Here is an 18,059-nt window from a genome sequence, read left to right as displayed (position 1 = left end):
TTGTACCGGACATAGAAGTAACTCTACCTCTATGGTGTTGTATCTGGTATAGAAGTTAGTCTACATCTATGGTGTTGTATCTGGTATAGAAGTTAGTCTACCTCTATGGTGTTGTACCGGACATAGAAGTAACTCTACCTCTATGGTGTTGTATCTGGTATAGAAGTTAGTCTACATCTATGGTGTTGTATCTGACGTAGAAGTTAGTCTACATCTATGGTGTTGTATCTGGTATAGAAGTTAGTCTACCTCTATGGTGTTGTACCGGACATAGAAGTAACTCTACCTCTATGGTGTTGTATCTGGTATAAAAGTTAGTCTACATCTATGGTGTTGTATCTGGTATAGAAGTTAGTCTACCTCTATGGTGTTGTACCGGACATAGAAGTAACTCTACCTCTATGGTGTTGTATCTGGTATAAAAGTTAGTCTACATCTATGGTGTTGTATCTGGTATAGAAGTTAGTCTACATCTATGGTGTTGTATCTGGTATAAAAGTTAGTCTACATCTATGGTGTTGTATCTGGTATAGAAGTTAGTCTACCTCTATGGTGTTGTATCTGACGTAGAAGTTAGTCTACCTCTATGGTGTTGTATCTGACGTAGAAGTTAGTCTACATCTATGGTGTTGTATCTGGTATAGTATTTAGTCTACCTCTATGGTGTTGTATTTGATGTAGAAGTACCTCTATGGTGTTGTATTTGATGTAGAAGTGGCTGGCGGTCCTGCCCATGTCAGTGGAGGCATAGTAGCCGGTTCGCTCTTCGAAGCGGATCATCCTGGCCTTATCCAGCTTTCTGCCTGACTCCACCACAAGCTCCTTCCTGTACAGCTCCAAGGAAGGGTCCATCTGAAAAGAAATCACAATATGTGGCTCAATCAGTCACAAGTTTAGATGGATATTTCTATCATTGTTATACTCATAATTTTACATTCTACTGTTCACTTTTTAATTTTTATTGTTCTATAGAAAAGATCCTGAGGAAGTTCTGCTACGATGGAATAAAATAGTGGACCGCCAACCTGATAAGCCTTGTGGTTGATGCCATATGCCAGTGGGTTGGCCCTCATGCGAACATAGAGGTAGGTATAACTGAGCCACTTCACTGCCTCCTCCACGTTTGTGACCGTCCCCAGAGCAATCTGAATCCAAGGAGAGAGAAAGGAGAAAGACTTGGTCACGTCAGTGGTCTCTGTCGCCATCTAGTGGACACCTCAGGACACTGTAGCCTCCACACAAACTTCATGTACTCTTTTAAACAAAAGTGTCATATACAGATGATTTGGAGCACAATGCACAGACCTTCTCAGCTCAAACAGAATGAACACAAAAGAAACACAAAACTAACAGAAGGGTTAGGGTTGCAAGACATTCTGTTTGTTCCCATCAAATAGAATGAGGATAATCTATTGTTTTTTTCTCCTATGGACTGACTAGTCTGCAGATGTGCTGTCTTTTTTTATTTTCTATTTACACTTTTGTTCCCTAGGAGAACTGAATGGCGTCTTATATGACCTGATAAAAGCTCTCTATGACTGCCTTTATTTGAATATAGAACTGTAGATTGGACAAATACAGATGCGATGTACACATGGCTTGTGGAGAGACCGACCTCAGCGTTGAGGTTGTCGGCCAGGCTGTTCAGGAACTGACTCTCGATGGGGTTCTGCTGGGTGAGCAGGGTCAGGTAGTGGCTCAGTTTGTCATGGGTGGTGATGATGGTGCCCTCGCCATACTTGTCGAACTGGGGACGACCTGCACGCCCGAAAATCTGCATGACGTCCAGGATGCCCAGATCCACCAGCATACCACGCTTGGCATCGTAGATTTGAGTGCCCTGTTACAGACACAAGAGATGACAATAACAAAAAAACAATAAGTTGATCAATTTATTACTATTGGCATAATTGTGAATATCGTCATGAGTGACATGAGAAAGCCGTGAAGCTCTCTGTCATGATAGAGAAGAGAGTTTGATGTAAAATATAAAATATTATTTTTATTTATACCTCCTTTAATTATGCAGGGGCCATTATGATTACCTCCTCTCAGAATGTTTGATTGATTTTCACAAAAAAGGATGTTCCCTAAAAAACTGTGTTTATCAGTGATAAAAATATCTGATATGATATCTGATATAATAAGCTGATATGATTACAGTATCTTTTTGTGCAATTTTAAGAGTTTCAGGCATATTTTGGTGATCATCTGTCTAAAATCGTAAATCGCAAATTATTTCCACCAAGGTAATCGTGACAATAAACCTTCATATCTTCCAATATCAAGTCACATTTGAGCAAAAAGCCAAATAATTGCGTATTTGACCCGTAGTGCAACAAGTGGAGAGCTTAATAGTTAATACTATAAGTAATTAATAGCGTCTTAATTCACATGTTATTCAAACAAAATGAAAATATCTATTTAAATTAAATTTTGCATTCATTTAAATTTAATTTTGCAATAATATATCATATCAGAAACGATAGCGAGATTAAAACTTTTACCACTAAAATATATATACAATGATCATAATATATAATACTGAGTTGCATATTTGTGAGTTGTCTTTTAAAGATTTGTGTCTTCAGTAGAAACCGGTAGAATTGGGTAAAAGTAAGGAGACACTTTAAATGTATATTCTGCTTCGTTGCTAATGTTTACATCAAAAATGCTCTACAGGATTGCATTACTGTATTTCTTTGACTTGTCATGTTTTTTGTGTAGCCTACACCTGCATTTTGTTGTGCATCATTGTGTTGCACAGTAACAATATCTTGACTGAACCGGGGCGGTCGCATACTTTGCCTGGCTGCTTCCAGGTTGGTTGACAGAAAGACACAAAGCGAGACAATCAAATGCAAAGAAAGTCAAACAGCAGGACCTTGATGATAACGGCGTGGGCCGGCAGGTTCACTCCCCAAGCCAGGGTGGCAGTACAGACCAGCACCTTGAGGAGACCTTTTGAGAACATGCTCTCCATCATGCTGCGGTCAGCCCGCAGCATGCCAGCATGGTGGATCCCAAAGCCGTCTGGGAACATCATCACCATCTGCTTGTTTCTGGAGCGCTGGATCTGAAAGAGGCGGGGAGCGATAGTTAGTTTAAAAAGCAAAAGGAAAGAGGAGTGAAGATGACTTGGACCGAGGTGTCACAATGAGTATTGTGTTGCACAGAAACGAGTTTGGAGGGGAATAAAATGCACGGGTGCTGACTCTCCGTAAACTCAAAGAATATCTCACACACAGCGAGTCGGATTGAGAGGTGTGCTGCTGATTGACAGCCGGGCTGTGACCTGGTCAGGCTGGAGGGGAGTCCTCATCACAGGACTTTATCTCTCTCTCTGGGCATCTAAATAGAGGTCAGCACTCCTCTGCACCCGCGGAGAGAAAGCCATTACTGCCAGCAGCTGGCTGACTGTTTCACTTACAATGAATGTCTGACTGTTTGGATGCAAACCCTGTGGAAAAATATTATTATAATAAGAAATGATTTCTTCTGCTGTTACTTCAGTGTCAGGTGACGCCACTGTTGGTCTTACTTTGCTGTTTTATGTTGTAATTACTTCTCGATAAATAACATTTTACATGAAATATAATAGATGACATTTCAGAAATGCCATTCAGAACATCTTAGCGTCTAGATTGGAATTGCAATTATGGTAAAACGATGATTTCCATAACATCTCCCATCTTAAGTCCTCTGCGCTTGTGTCGCCTTTAGAAATGTTCTGTTCTGGTCCTGACATCAACAGGATGATACTGTCCGTCACTCCCTCCAAAAACGGTTTCAATGGGAGAAAGAAGAGCAAACGTTTGTGGTTCAAATGAACAATCGCTGGCCACAAGCAGTCTCCCATGTTATCAAAAAACATTATGAATACCACCTAATCTGCCTCTGCCGTACGTTTGGTTGAGCTCCGGCAGACAAAGTCGCCGGTTAGGTTTAGATAAAAGGTCACGGTAGGATGGGTCCATCCTGGAAGTTATTCAAACACGTCACGTCTACTGTTTTATATCTGCGGTTGGACATACATTCAGGTTCCACCCCGACATTCCCCGGATAAGGTTTGGTGGCTCCGTCATGTTACATTACTTCCACCTTCGCTCATGACAGGACAAGGTCTTTGTCAGTTAAATGTAGAAAAAATCGGAAACATATTTCGGAAACTCATGATTTTCAGAGTCAATGACTCTTCAGAGTCCCAACATCACCAGGAGCAAGCGTTACAGTGCGACAGTGGCGAGAAAAAAAGTGCCTTTTCGGGTGAAATCTCGAGCAGACCAGGCACTTGGGTTCCATTTGCAGATGGATGACCTTTTACATTGATTATTAATGAAAAAAAAAATGCACTTTTGACCCTTTTAGATCCCTCTCTACCACTGAAACACATCACCATATAGAAGATAGGAACTTGTGATTCTCTATATTCCCTCTTCACCCATGCATTTGTTATGCTGGTACCCTTCCACTCCCATGCTTCATGCAGTGATTTATTAGATGACAATACCACAATGTCAATGACAATGTGACACAATAGAAAGAAAGGAAAAAAAACAAAACAAGCCTACGATTTTGTCTAAAGCCATAAAGGTCTTAAAAGCAGGGCAGAATGAGCTGTGGCCTGCTGGGAGTCCTCGGGGCCGTGTCGGGATCCACATGAGCCAGAGAAGGTGGGTAATTGAAATGCTACAGCTGAGGCTTTGCTTTGAGGTGTCAGAGTGTGTTACAGCCATGCTTCCAGCCTCTAATCTAAGGTGAGTTAGCGCTGATGTCTGCTGTGCCATGGCTGTATTTGAGATGGCAGTGAGCTAAGCTCCTGATCAGGTCCCATTAGGCCCTGCCACTTGCTGCTGCTCCCCGCTGCAGAGCTCACTCCGTCCAGACGGCCCGTTGCCAGCTCCATTCACCGTCTGTCAATGCCGTGTCTATGTAAAGAACAGCCAGCCGCCGCCGGAGCTGAAATAAACCACCATCTCAGAGGAGGCATATGCAACTATCCTCTTTCACATTTCTGACGTTTTCAATCGAGCGCTCACGGATTCCGTGATCGCGACAGGAATGTGGAAGTAAGTATGATGATGTAGAAACCTGTTCTCTCTGCCGGGGGAGAGGAACGATGCAGCTTGGTCAGAACTCGTTGATGTCGGAGGATGATATCGTTTTAGGGTGTTTTTTGACGCATAAAGAAGTAAAGAGGAGGATATAGTCATTCTTTATACTATATGGACTTTCATCCAGGAGGCTGGTGTTCACGCCCCCGTGAGTAGGGAGGAGATGATATAGGATTTAATCTCGGATTGCGATAAACACAACTCCCAATAAACTGATCGTGGTGAATTGGCATTAACGGGATAATCAGTATATATCAATGACAATATAGTCACAACTTGAAACAGCTGTCTAGCTCACTATCATGGTAGAAGAAGTGAAAAATAGAGCCTGGTTTTAAAAATACAGGATACAAAAATACAAATACAAATGTATTCATCCTTTCTGTATTTATGCAGGTAGAAGTTATGATTTATGATAATCATTTAAATAATTTTTTTTTACTAAAAAGGATGTTCACTAAAAAAAAAAAAAGAGTGCATCCTTCAGAGGCTTCATTTAAAGACCGAATGCATCACAGTAGCTGAGAGGAGGATGTCCCATCTAAAAGACTCCTTCAAATGAAGCCCAGACCTTCCTTTCCTGGTTCAGAGGATCCAACTGATGGATCCTTCGTTCCAACTTATCCCAAGATGTTTTGTGCCCTGCTGATGATTGAATTTTAATCAACATGGCGCCTGCGAGCCTGAAATCTATCATGAAGCGTATCCTCCATCAGAATATAAAACAAAAAGAATAAAACATGATGTCTGGCTCCATTTAAATCACATAATGTTAGTCACCTCTTCTATGCTCTTTCTTGTCAACTGCAGCTGGTTGCTAGGCGACGGGAGCGGCAAAGGTGACGCAAACGGAAAATCCTCTGTGGACCAGGCCAGGTCTCATTTCGGAGACAGCTGGGTTCGGCCTACACGACCTTCTGTACCCGGCCGATGTAGACCACGGAGAGGCCACGTCTTGCCACTGAACTGGGACGAACTCTACGCATGAAACAACGGATACTGACATGCTGTGCAAAAGTTTGAGGCGCTGACCAAACAGGGTTATTTTATGCATTGGAGTGAGAATGGGTTGGACGCGGCAGCAAACTAAGAGCTTCAGAACGCTCGAGAAGTGTAAAATCACACCACACGAATGTGGCAAGTGATACTCAGGCTGTGCGGCGAAGAGAGGCAGATAGGTTGGCTTCTGTCTCACAGTGTCTCCACCAACACTGAGCTCCAAAAATATCCATTTATCATTTATTTTGTTGAATTGAGGCAGCCTGATGGATGATTGTTGATTTCATTTAGTGGCCCTTGATAGTCAAAATGTTTGGCTGTTAGTGCTGGATATACAGGAGAGAGTGGGAGGATGAGTTTTCCCACTTGCACCCACATTTCTGTCACAATCTACGTATAACTCCCGACACTCCAATCTGTTCCAGCTCCGTCCGAGGTGGATATCTATCGTCAGCGACGCAACATTTCACATCAGTACATTATTTCATGAATTCTGTGAGGTATCTCTACTGATGTAGTACATTTGCACATCTCCGACGAGCAAAGAAACCCAAAACAAACTGGTCTCCGCTGCAGCATTCTAAACACCAGAGGAGTCGCCCCCTGATGGCCAGGAGAGAGAATGCAAGTTTAAGGCACTTCAGCTTTCGGCTTCACTTTTCAGAAGCGGAGGAAGCCGCCTGTAGGCACCACAATGCTAACAGGCAAGGCTGTTGTACCAGAATATTCAGACTGGATAGAGAGGTACTCGGGTTTTCTTCACAATGCTACCACTATTAAAGCTGAGTTTCTATTTAAGGCAGCCATTTTTATGATAAGTGTGTCCGTCACTCCACCAGCCTTTGAGTTGGAGCTCATTGTTGTTGGTACGTGTACGGAGGGAGGGGGGATGGGGGGCTGGTTTGGCATGGTGACAGGTTGTCACGGGCCTGACGCAATGAAAGGACTGGCGCTGGACTACACTTGTAAAAATAGCACCAAACAAAAGCAAACGGGGACATTAATGAGCCTACGCTGGCGTTGCTGTGGAGTCCCTGGAGGTTTGGCTCTCGCAGGCATCGGTGTGTCTTGTCAAACAAGATGACATGAAAGCTGCACATCTAAAGACCGCCGAGACGGAGAGTTAAAAGAGAAGATGAAGCTGCGTCGCTACACTTCTACCTCTCCCTTTACAGTACATCATCATTTATTTAACACTCCTTCTTCCTAAGTTCCCTCCTTTAACAGACAAATCTTCCATGCCACATTGCCACGGATGCCTACTGCACAGCCCTCAATAACCTATGAAATGCCTGTAATATCATCCATGTAATGGACTCTTGGGACCACAAGGTGTCTCTTAACCTCCACAGTAGAGTTGCTGTCTCCTCGGGAAGCAGTCACATGGTTTCATCTCTGAGAACTGGATATTAAAAAGGGAGGGAGACGGGGGGGGGGGGGGGGGGGGGATGAAGGGCAGAGAAGGGAGTGGAAGGTAGAGACTGGATTGTCAGAGTTGGAGCAAATGAAAGTCAAATGGGCTCCTGAATAGAATAATCTCTGAAAGGAGAGCTTTAGGCAGAGGTTCTCTGCTCAGAGGTCGGGGTAATATGATATGCTTAAACCCTCACAGCTCTTTTGCTACTTCTTAACGCCTTTCGCAAACATTTGTAGCCTCAAATCCATGTTTATTCTGATCTTTTGGTGTATTACTACCTCTTTAATGCCAACAAAAGCTGAATTTCCAACCCAGTGAACAACCAAAACCTTAATCAGTGGGTGATTTGAGAGATGATGAGGGGAGATGTCATCCCTCTCATTAGCAAAAGGACCAGAATGCATGTTCAAGGTGCTGTGTGTCTTTAAACCCATCGCACTGTCCATATAGATATTGAGTTTGTCTTTTGTATAGATACTGGGTTGTTCTTTTGTTTAGATACTAGGTTTTATTTTGTTTAGATACTAGGTTTTATTTTGTTTAGATACTAGGTTTTATTTTGTATAGATACTGGGTTTCTCCAGATATAATATCCTTCCACTGTAAAAGTCCATCAATTTGCATCTGTACAGTGAGTATGGCTCAGGAAACTCACCCCCGCTTATTGTCATGTATTTATGTATGAATGTGTCTATCTTGAATAAGATGATCATAAATCATAAGGTTTCCCTGCATTAATAAAGGATAAATACATTTTTTTAAAGATGTATTTTTTCCCTTCATTGTAAAAGATCCTTGAAAATCATCATGATTAAATCATTGTGAGTGATTGTTATCGTGATCTGCCACACATTTCCCTCAAAACCTTATTCACACAGCTTTTTAATCTGCTGGAGAGCGGGCTGATTTCATTCACTGTGAATGCTGTCTTACTTTCATTTTGTCGGAATTTGAACAGAACGTGCTTATTTGTAAAAAAACAGGGTGGCATTATGTTTCTTAACAAACCAAGTTGGGCAGAGCCGAGTTGTCTCCCAATGAGCAGACCCTCCGGATATAATAAAGAAACAATGTTACGGTCTATAATCAGTCAATTCACCTGTGTAACAGTGGCAGTTGTGTCCCACAGAGTTATTTAAACTTAAACAAGGCCATGGGCTGCATGGGACCACGTCTGGGTCTGTGCTGAACACTAAATGTAGCTGACCTTCAGCACATCTCATCAATCACCAGCGATGCTGGAAGCAGTGTTCCCTCTATGGTCTCATGCTAATGGTATGACAAAGGTATTACAGTCAGCATGTCGTCCCGCTGTCTCAGCCCTCACACACTCCTCCTTATAATAAACCAGTTCAACCCTGAGCTGCCTGTTGGATCACAAGGCACGACTGTAGGATTGTGAGTGTAAAATGCCCTTTTAGAGAGTGTTTTCATGATTTTGCTCAACAGCACTTCACCATCATTGGCTCACCAAAAAAACAGCATTTAACAAGAATTGATTAGAGTGGGTGTATTAAGATATCTAAGCTTGATTGACAGCTCCTCCAGCCCCCTGAGATTAAGCCAATTAAATAACATTAGGAGAGAGAAACATGTAGTGGAATCACTTCGGACTTTCAAAACTGGATAAATAAACACTAAATTATATGCCTGACCTTAGAGGTGCTTTATTTCCCTGCATATGCATGTTGGAGATTAAAAAAAACACCTATAAATATTAATGTGGGGGCAATTTCCAGAGTGCAAATAAGCAGTGCATTATCTCTGTGTGGGCTTAGAGTGGAATCACCCTGATGCCTCTTCCTTCGCCAGAGCAGGCCAGGCCAACAAACACTCCACAGTAGACTAATGGAGTTCATAATACACATTACGTCGGGACAGAGGCAGAGGAGTTAATGTAGAGTTAGTGCGTACACAATGACATTCATTCATGGCACAGATATTGTAGGTTGCAAAATTGCTTTTAAAGTACTGTTTCAAAGACAAACCAGGCCACGACGCACCATTTTTAGTCCCCCCCAACGTAATCTCTTGTCTCTATTTCCAGTTTTAGAAAGCATGGAAAATGATCTGATTTGTATACATATCCCATTTAAATAGAGGAGAGATTAGAGGCACATCAATCTTGGCTCAGCCCCAGGGAACGAAGGAAAAGGTTGCTAAATTTATCACTCTGCCTTCTGTTGCAGCTTATTTAAATATGGGAGTCGGAGTCTGACTGACCATCCTCTGAGGGAGAATATAGCTCCACCTCTGTGTACTCTCCAAGCAGAGAGACCATTAATTACACACACACACACACACACACACACACACACACACACACACACACACACACACACACACACACACACACACACACGCACACACAAATAGTGTCCTGCTTTCATGCCTGCCCACACATGCAACGCAGCGCCACAACTGTGCTGTATGGAGTGGCGGTGATGATGAGCCGTGAGTGTCTGTTCTATTTGGCTTTGCCACTTCAGCTTCCGCAGCGTGTGGAGCAGGTTAGTTCCAGATATTTCTGTCGGCGTCCTCTGTGATTGTCACTAGGTATGTGACGATACCGGATTTTATCGGCGATCGTGAAAAAAAACACACGTAATGACTTGTGAAGTGTTCTAAATTGCTACCAAAAAAATATGTTTCTTAATAAAATGTAAAGGGATTCGAGTATGTTTTAGTGTCATTTTCATGTTTTAGTGTCAGAAAATGGTGACATGAAATGTTCAATCGCTGCATGCCTAAGTGTCACATTGTATGCTGGATGTAACGGTGGAATTTCCAAATGTCATAAAGCAACGCAGCAATCCTGCACATCCTCACAAAATGTGCAGAGCTGGAAGCTTGCAGACTCAGTGAAAAGCTGAAAAACCACTAACAGCTCAAGCTAGCTTTGTCTCTAAAGAAGCAATACGTATAGAAACTTAACCGAGATGTTTTACTTGCCCTACAGCCAAAGTTATGAAAATGTCCAAAATGGAAAAGGAAAGGAAAAAATCATCAAGGATTGGACAAAAAAAAAAAAAAAAGCCTTCAATTGTAAATGTTATGCTCCTAATTTGTTATTGTCATCTGTAGAGGTTATTTTAAATGATTGAATTTTCATGTCAATATTTGCTTGGCTTAAACGTTGCTTGGGGGGGAATTTGTTTGAATGATGTATTCTAAGCTGCTTAGAGCTGGTGTTCGGAAGTTAAACAGTATCATTATTTCCTCTTTAATATTTATTTTATATTGCTGTGAAAACAACCCTTAAAACAACTGGATTTATTACATTTTCTTGCCAAAAACTAAGATACAAGGATTTGAATACATCATGATAACACTGTGACATGTTTACTTGCCCAGACACAGCGTTTACTTGCCCAGACACAACGTTTACTTGCCCAGACACTGCGTTTACTTGCCCAGACACAGCGTTTACTTGCCCAGACACAACGTTTACTTGCCCAGACACTGCGTTTACTTGCCCCAGACACAGCGTTTACTTGCCCCAGACACAGCGTTTACTTGCCCAGACACAGCGTTTACTTGCCCAGACACAACGTTTACTTGCCCAGACACAGCGTTTACTTGCCCCAGACACTGCGTTTACTTGCCCAGACACAGCGTTTACTTGCCCAGACACAACGTTTACTTGCCCAGACACAACGTTTACTTGCCCAGACACAGCGTTTCCTTGCCTAGACACAGCGTTTACTTGCCCCAGACACAGCGTTTACTTGCCCAGACACAGCGTTTACTTGCCCAGACACAACGTTTACTTGCCCAGACACAGCGTTTACTTGCCCCAGACACTGCGTTTACTTGCCCCAGACAGCGTTTACTTGCCCAGACACAGCGTTTCCTTGCCCCAGACACAGCGTTTCCTTGCCCAGACACAGCGTTTACTTGCCCCAGACACAGCGTTTACTTGCCCAGACACAACGTTTACTTACCCCAGACACAGCGTTTCCTTGCCCCAGACACAGCGTTTACTTGCCCAGACACAGCGTTTACTTGCCCCAGACACAGCGTTTACTTGCCCAGACACAACGTTTACTTACCCCAGACACAGATCTGCATTTTTTTCAAAATGGCACATTTTGCAGGAAGATGAAACATTTGCTTGCTTGTTGCAAAGGGATTGAACAGAGATGATGGAAAGCATTTCTACCTGTTTGTCACACTGGCCGTATTCTGGACCCTGGTCTGGTTGAAAGTAGCATATTTCTCCGTTGTTCTTTGCCATCTCGATCAGCGCCATGCCCGTCCTCACTGTGGCATTACGGGCGTGGACAAACACCATCACCTGAGGCACACAAAGATACATGGTGAAGAGGTTCCCAACGTCGACACACTTTCACAGAGAAGTTCTACTGGTCTTTGTCTAATCTGTAGAAAATGTTGATATTGCCCATAATATCGTCCCATGCCTATGTCTGGATATTGATATCATAATAACAATATCTTCATTTGTATACCAACTTTAAAAACAGGGTTTAAAGTGCTTTGACAGAGAAAGCAAAGCAAAAGCGGGATACAAGTGACACAGCAGAAATCCAAACAAAAGTTACAATTTAAACACTGATAAACAGAACTATAGATGAAGCCGTAAAAACAAATCAATGCAATAAATACAGCTGGCAAGTATATGCAATAGGAGCCGAAGTAAATAAAAAGCAAATAAGAGCCAAAGCACATAAAAGAAACGCATAAATAAAAGCAGCAGTAAAAAAAAAGAGCAGCCTGAGGTGATGCGTCTGTACAGTTACACTGTTATGCAGCACATCTATATTCATCCCTGAGTAGGTTCAAGAATCTTTTTTAAAAGTCTATCTTAAAACAATAGCAACATAGAACTGGGCTTTGCTTTCTGCAAACATTCCTCCTGTTTATACAGGTCATAAAGGACCTCGTCCTAACATGGGAGGAAACCTGCAGTCTTGCTTTTCATCTGAAGCTGATATGAAGCGTCAGCAGTCCCAGTGAGACAAATCAAGTGAACCTTTCCTTTAATAAACTCTACATACAGAGAGCTCTGTGGCCGGACCGCAGCAAAGTGAGTGTTCCAGTTTCCCAAATGGCTGTTGCTCTTTCAACATGAATAAACGCCAGCGGCCCTCTATAATGTTCTCAGGAGGCTTTTACAGTCCTCAATGATTGACTCAAGTAGTCGCTACTACTGGGACCACTAAAGGAGACTGCAGATTAATATTTAATATCCAGGAATTCACATGGACTGGTGGGAGGCATGCACTAGCGCAACCAGTGCACGCTAGCAGTACGTGTAATGTTGAAGTGCCCTCTCATCTCATGCCAAATGACCTCTTTCACAGACGGTTATTCACGCTAGTTTGATTGATTTTTTTCAGCTGCATCCCGCAATGACCCGCCCTACTCCGCCGCTGATTGGCTTGTACTCCTTGCCTTCTTCGCAGAATTTATGAAGGTTTTTGCAGATGGAAGGTCAATGATTTCAACTCAGATGTGAATGTTTTCATTAGGATGGCAGCATTCTTCTGAAATGCTCTCATATAATTATAATGTACTGATTATGGGAGAAACATCTTGTTTTGTTTTGGCTTGTAGGGATGGAATGCAATTACAGCTTTTGACGGTTTAAATTTCAATGTGGTTTCATATTTGTTAAATAATGTTAACCTTCATAATGATGACGAACAAGAAACTGTAATATTCAACCAAATTTTAAGATGCTGTTGACCTAGCACTCTACTGCACACTTTAAGTTGTATTATTAAGTTAGCGCATTAACCATAAACAGATCAGCAAAATAATGAAGGGGTACTAGAAAATATTGAAAATACATAAGAAAAAATAGATCGGACATTTGATATGGATCAGGCACCAACCTTTAGTTCTAAAAGGGGAAACCAGTCTGAATATTCTGCATGTTATCATTGTAGTGCCTACAGGCAGCTTCCTCTGCTTTTGAAAAGTGAAGCCAAGGCTGAAGTGCCCTAAGTGACTTGCATTCTGTCTGCTGGCCATCAGGGGGCGACTCCTCTGATTGCAAAAAGAAGTCCGATTGCATGGAAGTCTATAAGTGAATGACCCGACTTCTCACTTGATATATTATCTCAGTTAACACTGTGAACATGAGTTTATGGTCTCAATCTCTGGTTTCAAGTTGTCTTCTTCAATACAGCATGATGATCATTTAGTAAATTATGGTGCATTTAGAGCCTTCGCCCAATGTCAGGTGGGATCGGCTCCAGACCCCCCGCAACCCTGAATACAGGATAAGCGGTAGACAATGGATGGATGGATGGTGCATTTAGAGTCAAATAGACCATAAAGCAGGGTAGGCTTTAGGGCAGGGCTACCTTGTGATTGACAGGTCGCTACCACGGTGTTGCTACCACGGTGTTGCTACCATGGTGTTGCTACTACGCTACCAACGCAGTTAGCTACTACCTTTAAATAGTCATGAAAGAGCTTGCGGATTTTGTTCTTTTCATGTATTTTTGTAACTTTTCAGTATAGAAAACTAATCTTAGACCAAACCACATTGCATGACTACATGCAGCGACCAGCTGCGTGTCGGCTCCAAACACAGTGGGTCCGAGGAGACCACTGCAGAACATGTAATTTATTGTCAGCACCACTGAGCTGTTTGGAAGCATCGTCGGCAGCAACCGCTGTCTTCTCAGCTTATTAAACTTCTTTCTGGCAATGTGCTTCCCATCAGGAGGGTGGGAGGAAAATCATAAAGGAAATTTCATCCATCAGATCCTCCCAGATGAAGTTCATATATGTCACAGCCACTCTTCGACAATTTAATAATCAGCAAAGAAAAGGCCTCACCGGCTGAGCTGTGGCCTCAACCTCCAAACCGGGACTGGACTATTGTATAGTTTCAAACAGGGGGATCAAACGTTGTCAGTGGTGCAGTAGAATTAAGTTGGTTTACGAGTTCTCGAGGGGCTACAGCAAGACACGCATTAAGTGTCTCTCTGAGGGAGATAATGAGCAAGAAAAATGGGCAAAAGTAAGAGAAAGTGTGTGTGTGTGTTCTAATGCAATGATGCTGACAGGATAACAACCGCGCTCAATAGGGAGTTCTACTCCTGTAGCAGATGGGCACTAAATGGTAAAGTCTGAATTCACAACTCTCCTCCTCCCAATGGGCCTTCTGGGGCTGTAGAGTGGTGGTTGGTGGAAGGAAGGGGAGGGTAACACTGGGGGGCGATAAGGACTTCAGACACTTTAGATAGCAGGGGGTTCATTCCAAACCCTTCACGGAAAATATTTACTGCACCAGGTCGTATTCATGGGGAAAAAGAGTTGTATAAAAGTGGTAGTGAATTCTGGCACTACAGCGGTGATACCGTGTGCCTCTTATAGGTGTTCAAATCAAAACGTTTCAAAGCGTCGGACAAACGTCATAAAGATGTATGAAGGAAATGAAGGAAAAGTCAACCTCCTCCATAATAAGGCAAAGTCACCGTGCCTAATACTTGGGAAAATAATGTTTGAATGACTGAATCAAGATAAAGTCATTGTGAGACTAAGAGGAATTAATTGGTTTTCAGAATGTACTTGTGCTTCTTCACACCAAAAGAAAGGGAAACATTTGAAAGTGTTGTTATTTATAGGTTGTGATGTAATGGTTTTACTGGTCTGGCCCACTGCAGATTAAATTGGGGCCGTGAAATAAAATTGAGTTCGACACCCCTGATTTACGGCATGCAAGTTCACCAGAAACTCCTTCAGCTCAGCTCCTCAGGCAGCGGTGCACAGATCCAGACCCGGCTCCTCATCCTCTGGCGAGGAGCAGAGCTTCGCCTTGCTGCTCTGCCTGTCCCTGGTGGGAGCCAACACCACCCTGCTGGAGGCCCAGGTCGTATTGCTGGGCCTCCTGGAGGGAAGGGAGGCACAGGAGAACCAGAGCCACGACTGAGCCGGGCAGACTGTCTGCTGTAAAATGAAGGGTTTTCTTAAGGGAATCTAGTGATCGAAAACACTACCGTTTTTGTCCACAGAGAGTGCTTACTCAACACCAACATAAAACCATAAACTCATGTTTACTGGGATAATAAATCAAGTGAGAAGTAGGACCATTTTCTCATAGACTTCCATGCAATCAGACTTCTTTTTGCAACTAGAGGAGTCGCCTCCTGGTGGCCAGCAGAGAGAGTGCTAGCTTAAGGCACTTCAGATTGGCTTCACTATTTAGAACTGGAAAATCAAGTTTTGGATGCTACAGTTGCGTTTCCCTGCATCGTGTTAATGTTGCATCGTTTCAATGAGAGGCATTGAAACTAAAGGACCACACCAGTCTAATTCTGATTTCTCTCCATTAGCAGAGATTCCTCTTGTGAAAATCCCTGCATTGTTTCTTTAAAATTTGTTTTATCTATGCTATCAACATAAACCATTCCAAACATTTGCCGGCATATAAATTGTGACATTTAAAGGTAGAATATATATGAATATATACATAGCATTCTTTTAATGAGTTTCCAACATGCAGAGGAGTCCTTACCTGATGACCGGCTTTAACCTGCTCCAGAACTTTGTTGTAACAAACCTCCTCCATGTCATGAAGCTGCTGGATCTGAACAGGACACAAAACAATGCAATATTTAAATGTATTGATTACAGGCAATATTTTATCTCTAATGCAATGACACAGTTCTAAATTATTCACTGTGCATACGTTGGTCTTACTTTTAATACTCGGCAACTCAATTTTTGAAAGAGCAATGCTGTCTTACTTAGGGAATACACGTTATGATGCCATCAGCAATAGCAAAAAGCAGACTAGATAATATCGCATCAAAATCTCAGAGGAGAAGTTCTTACTTGTCGAGTGACATCAGAACCCAAATGCTGCTGTTTTTATAACAAGTGACATATGATCCACAGATCTTGTCCACTTAATTGTTGGTTTTAGCCCTTAGTCTTAAAAAGAAGAATGGTGGTTGTTTGGCCATCATCTTCATTCGTTTACCTTGCTAGTGGCTTTGATGCCAACAAAGGTCTGTCCAAGGGGCACCGGTCTGAAGCGACTGTCAAAATAGAAGAGGCCAATGTAGGGGTTGACGTGGAGGAAGGTGGCCACATCCAGATAGTTGGGCAGGGTGGCCGATAGTCCCAAGATCCTGATCATACTCTGGGTGGTTTCCACCTAAACATAGGCAACAACACAGTTACAGAAAACTCTGTCCTACACTTGCAGGTCAAGATGACAATAGTGTTGAGCAGATTATCCAAGAAGTTTAAAGTGCATTAACATAGTTTATTTCATACAACCATTAAAACACAGAAGGGATTTACAATACTAGGGTTGTGATCAAATTGACGTTGTTATTGAAAACATATTTACATGTTAAATACTTGATAAATGAGACCACATAGCTGCATTTAGGCAGAGTTAACAGGCTGCAGATAGAAATGCTATATCAATGATTATGTAAGAATTTGGGAAAATCGGAAAATTGGTCATTAAATATTCATATTTAATTGCTTATCTCCAGAAAGGAAAAAACTGAGTCACTGTCAGAACATGTTAGTTTTAGTTTTGGTATTTGTCAGCCAGTAGGGAATGGAATGTAAAGAGCTCTTGAGACAAAGTGAATTTGTAGCTTTTATTGATAAAATCACAGTGCAAAACGTGCTAGGTCGGACCATCAGAAGAACTCAGAAAACATAAGCACGTTTAGAAAGTGGTTAGGTGGCTTGATGAGAAGTAAATGGTCTTTGTCATACTTTGCTTTTTTTTTTTTTTTGTCTTTGAAAGAGTAGGAAATGCAATATGTTGTGTATCAATGTGGGTGAGAGGAAAGAAACTAGGGGGGAGGGGTGCTCTATCTATGAGCCTCCTGCTGGATGTGACAGGGAAGATTGGTAAGGCCTTTAATGTGATGCAGTACCTGTCAAACCAACCCATCAAGATAAGACCCCAACCAATCCCTGCCAGCCTGCCCTACACATCCACAACACCGCTGCAGAACCTTCATCACATTCACCTACTGGCGTCAGAGAATCTGCAGAGCTTTGCCTATTATACAACTGTGAGTTTAACTGCTTCTCCGCACAAGAGATGAAGAATCCAGTTAAGTTTGTGGCATCATAAAAGGTTATAGCAACACATGGTAATTGTGATTAACAGCGGAATTTACAATTTCCTCAAGGAGAATGGGTAAGAAGCTGAAGAAAACTACATGAATAGGTCACCGTATTAAAAGTAGACACCGTGGTGACCTGTGAAATCCTCTGCAGCGTCGCACTGAGATCAATGTGATTCACAAAGCTACGCGAAATGCTAACATCAAACAAAACAAAAGCAGGACCAGTAATTGTCAGTGGATTTGCACGCACACCTGAAAAGCTGGACCTTTGAAGTTTTGTTGCGGGTCAGACACCCACACACTCTGCTGATTCCTGCCTCTACGGAAATCTACCAAAACACACAAACCCCAGTCCTGTAAAACGTGCTTGTCACCACATTAATGTCGGAAGTTTCTGCTTCAACTCGAACAACAATCAAGATGGCTGCTGCCTCGACTACCTACACA

At 42.4% G+C, this 18,059-nt stretch overlaps 1 protein-coding gene across 2 annotated transcripts in view; it reads right to left on the bottom strand.

Moving 5' to 3' along the window:
- Positions 1–18,059, bottom strand: part of ascc3 (activating signal cointegrator 1 complex subunit 3) — a 113,397-nt gene that overhangs the window by 31,530 nt on the left and 63,808 nt on the right. For both annotated transcript variants that reach the window (XM_084028024.1, XM_084028025.1), the window contains exons 12-18: positions 16,493–16,669; positions 16,025–16,096; positions 11,693–11,827; positions 2,885–3,076; positions 1,616–1,840; positions 1,026–1,145; positions 688–852 (exon numbers count right to left, since the gene is read on the bottom strand). In XM_084028024.1, coding sequence (XP_083884150.1) covers positions 688–852; positions 1,026–1,145; positions 1,616–1,840; positions 2,885–3,076; positions 11,693–11,827; positions 16,025–16,096; positions 16,493–16,669 — 1,086 coding nt within the window. The remainder of the gene's footprint in view (positions 1–687; positions 853–1,025; positions 1,146–1,615; positions 1,841–2,884; positions 3,077–11,692; positions 11,828–16,024; positions 16,097–16,492; positions 16,670–18,059) is intronic.

This window comes from Eutrigla gurnardus, assembly GCF_963514095.1.
Source record: "Eutrigla gurnardus genome assembly, chromosome: 14".
In the NCBI taxonomy this organism is placed as follows: domain Eukaryota; kingdom Metazoa; phylum Chordata; class Actinopteri; order Perciformes; family Triglidae; genus Eutrigla; species Eutrigla gurnardus.
This window is presented reverse-complemented; position numbering and strand designations above follow the sequence as displayed.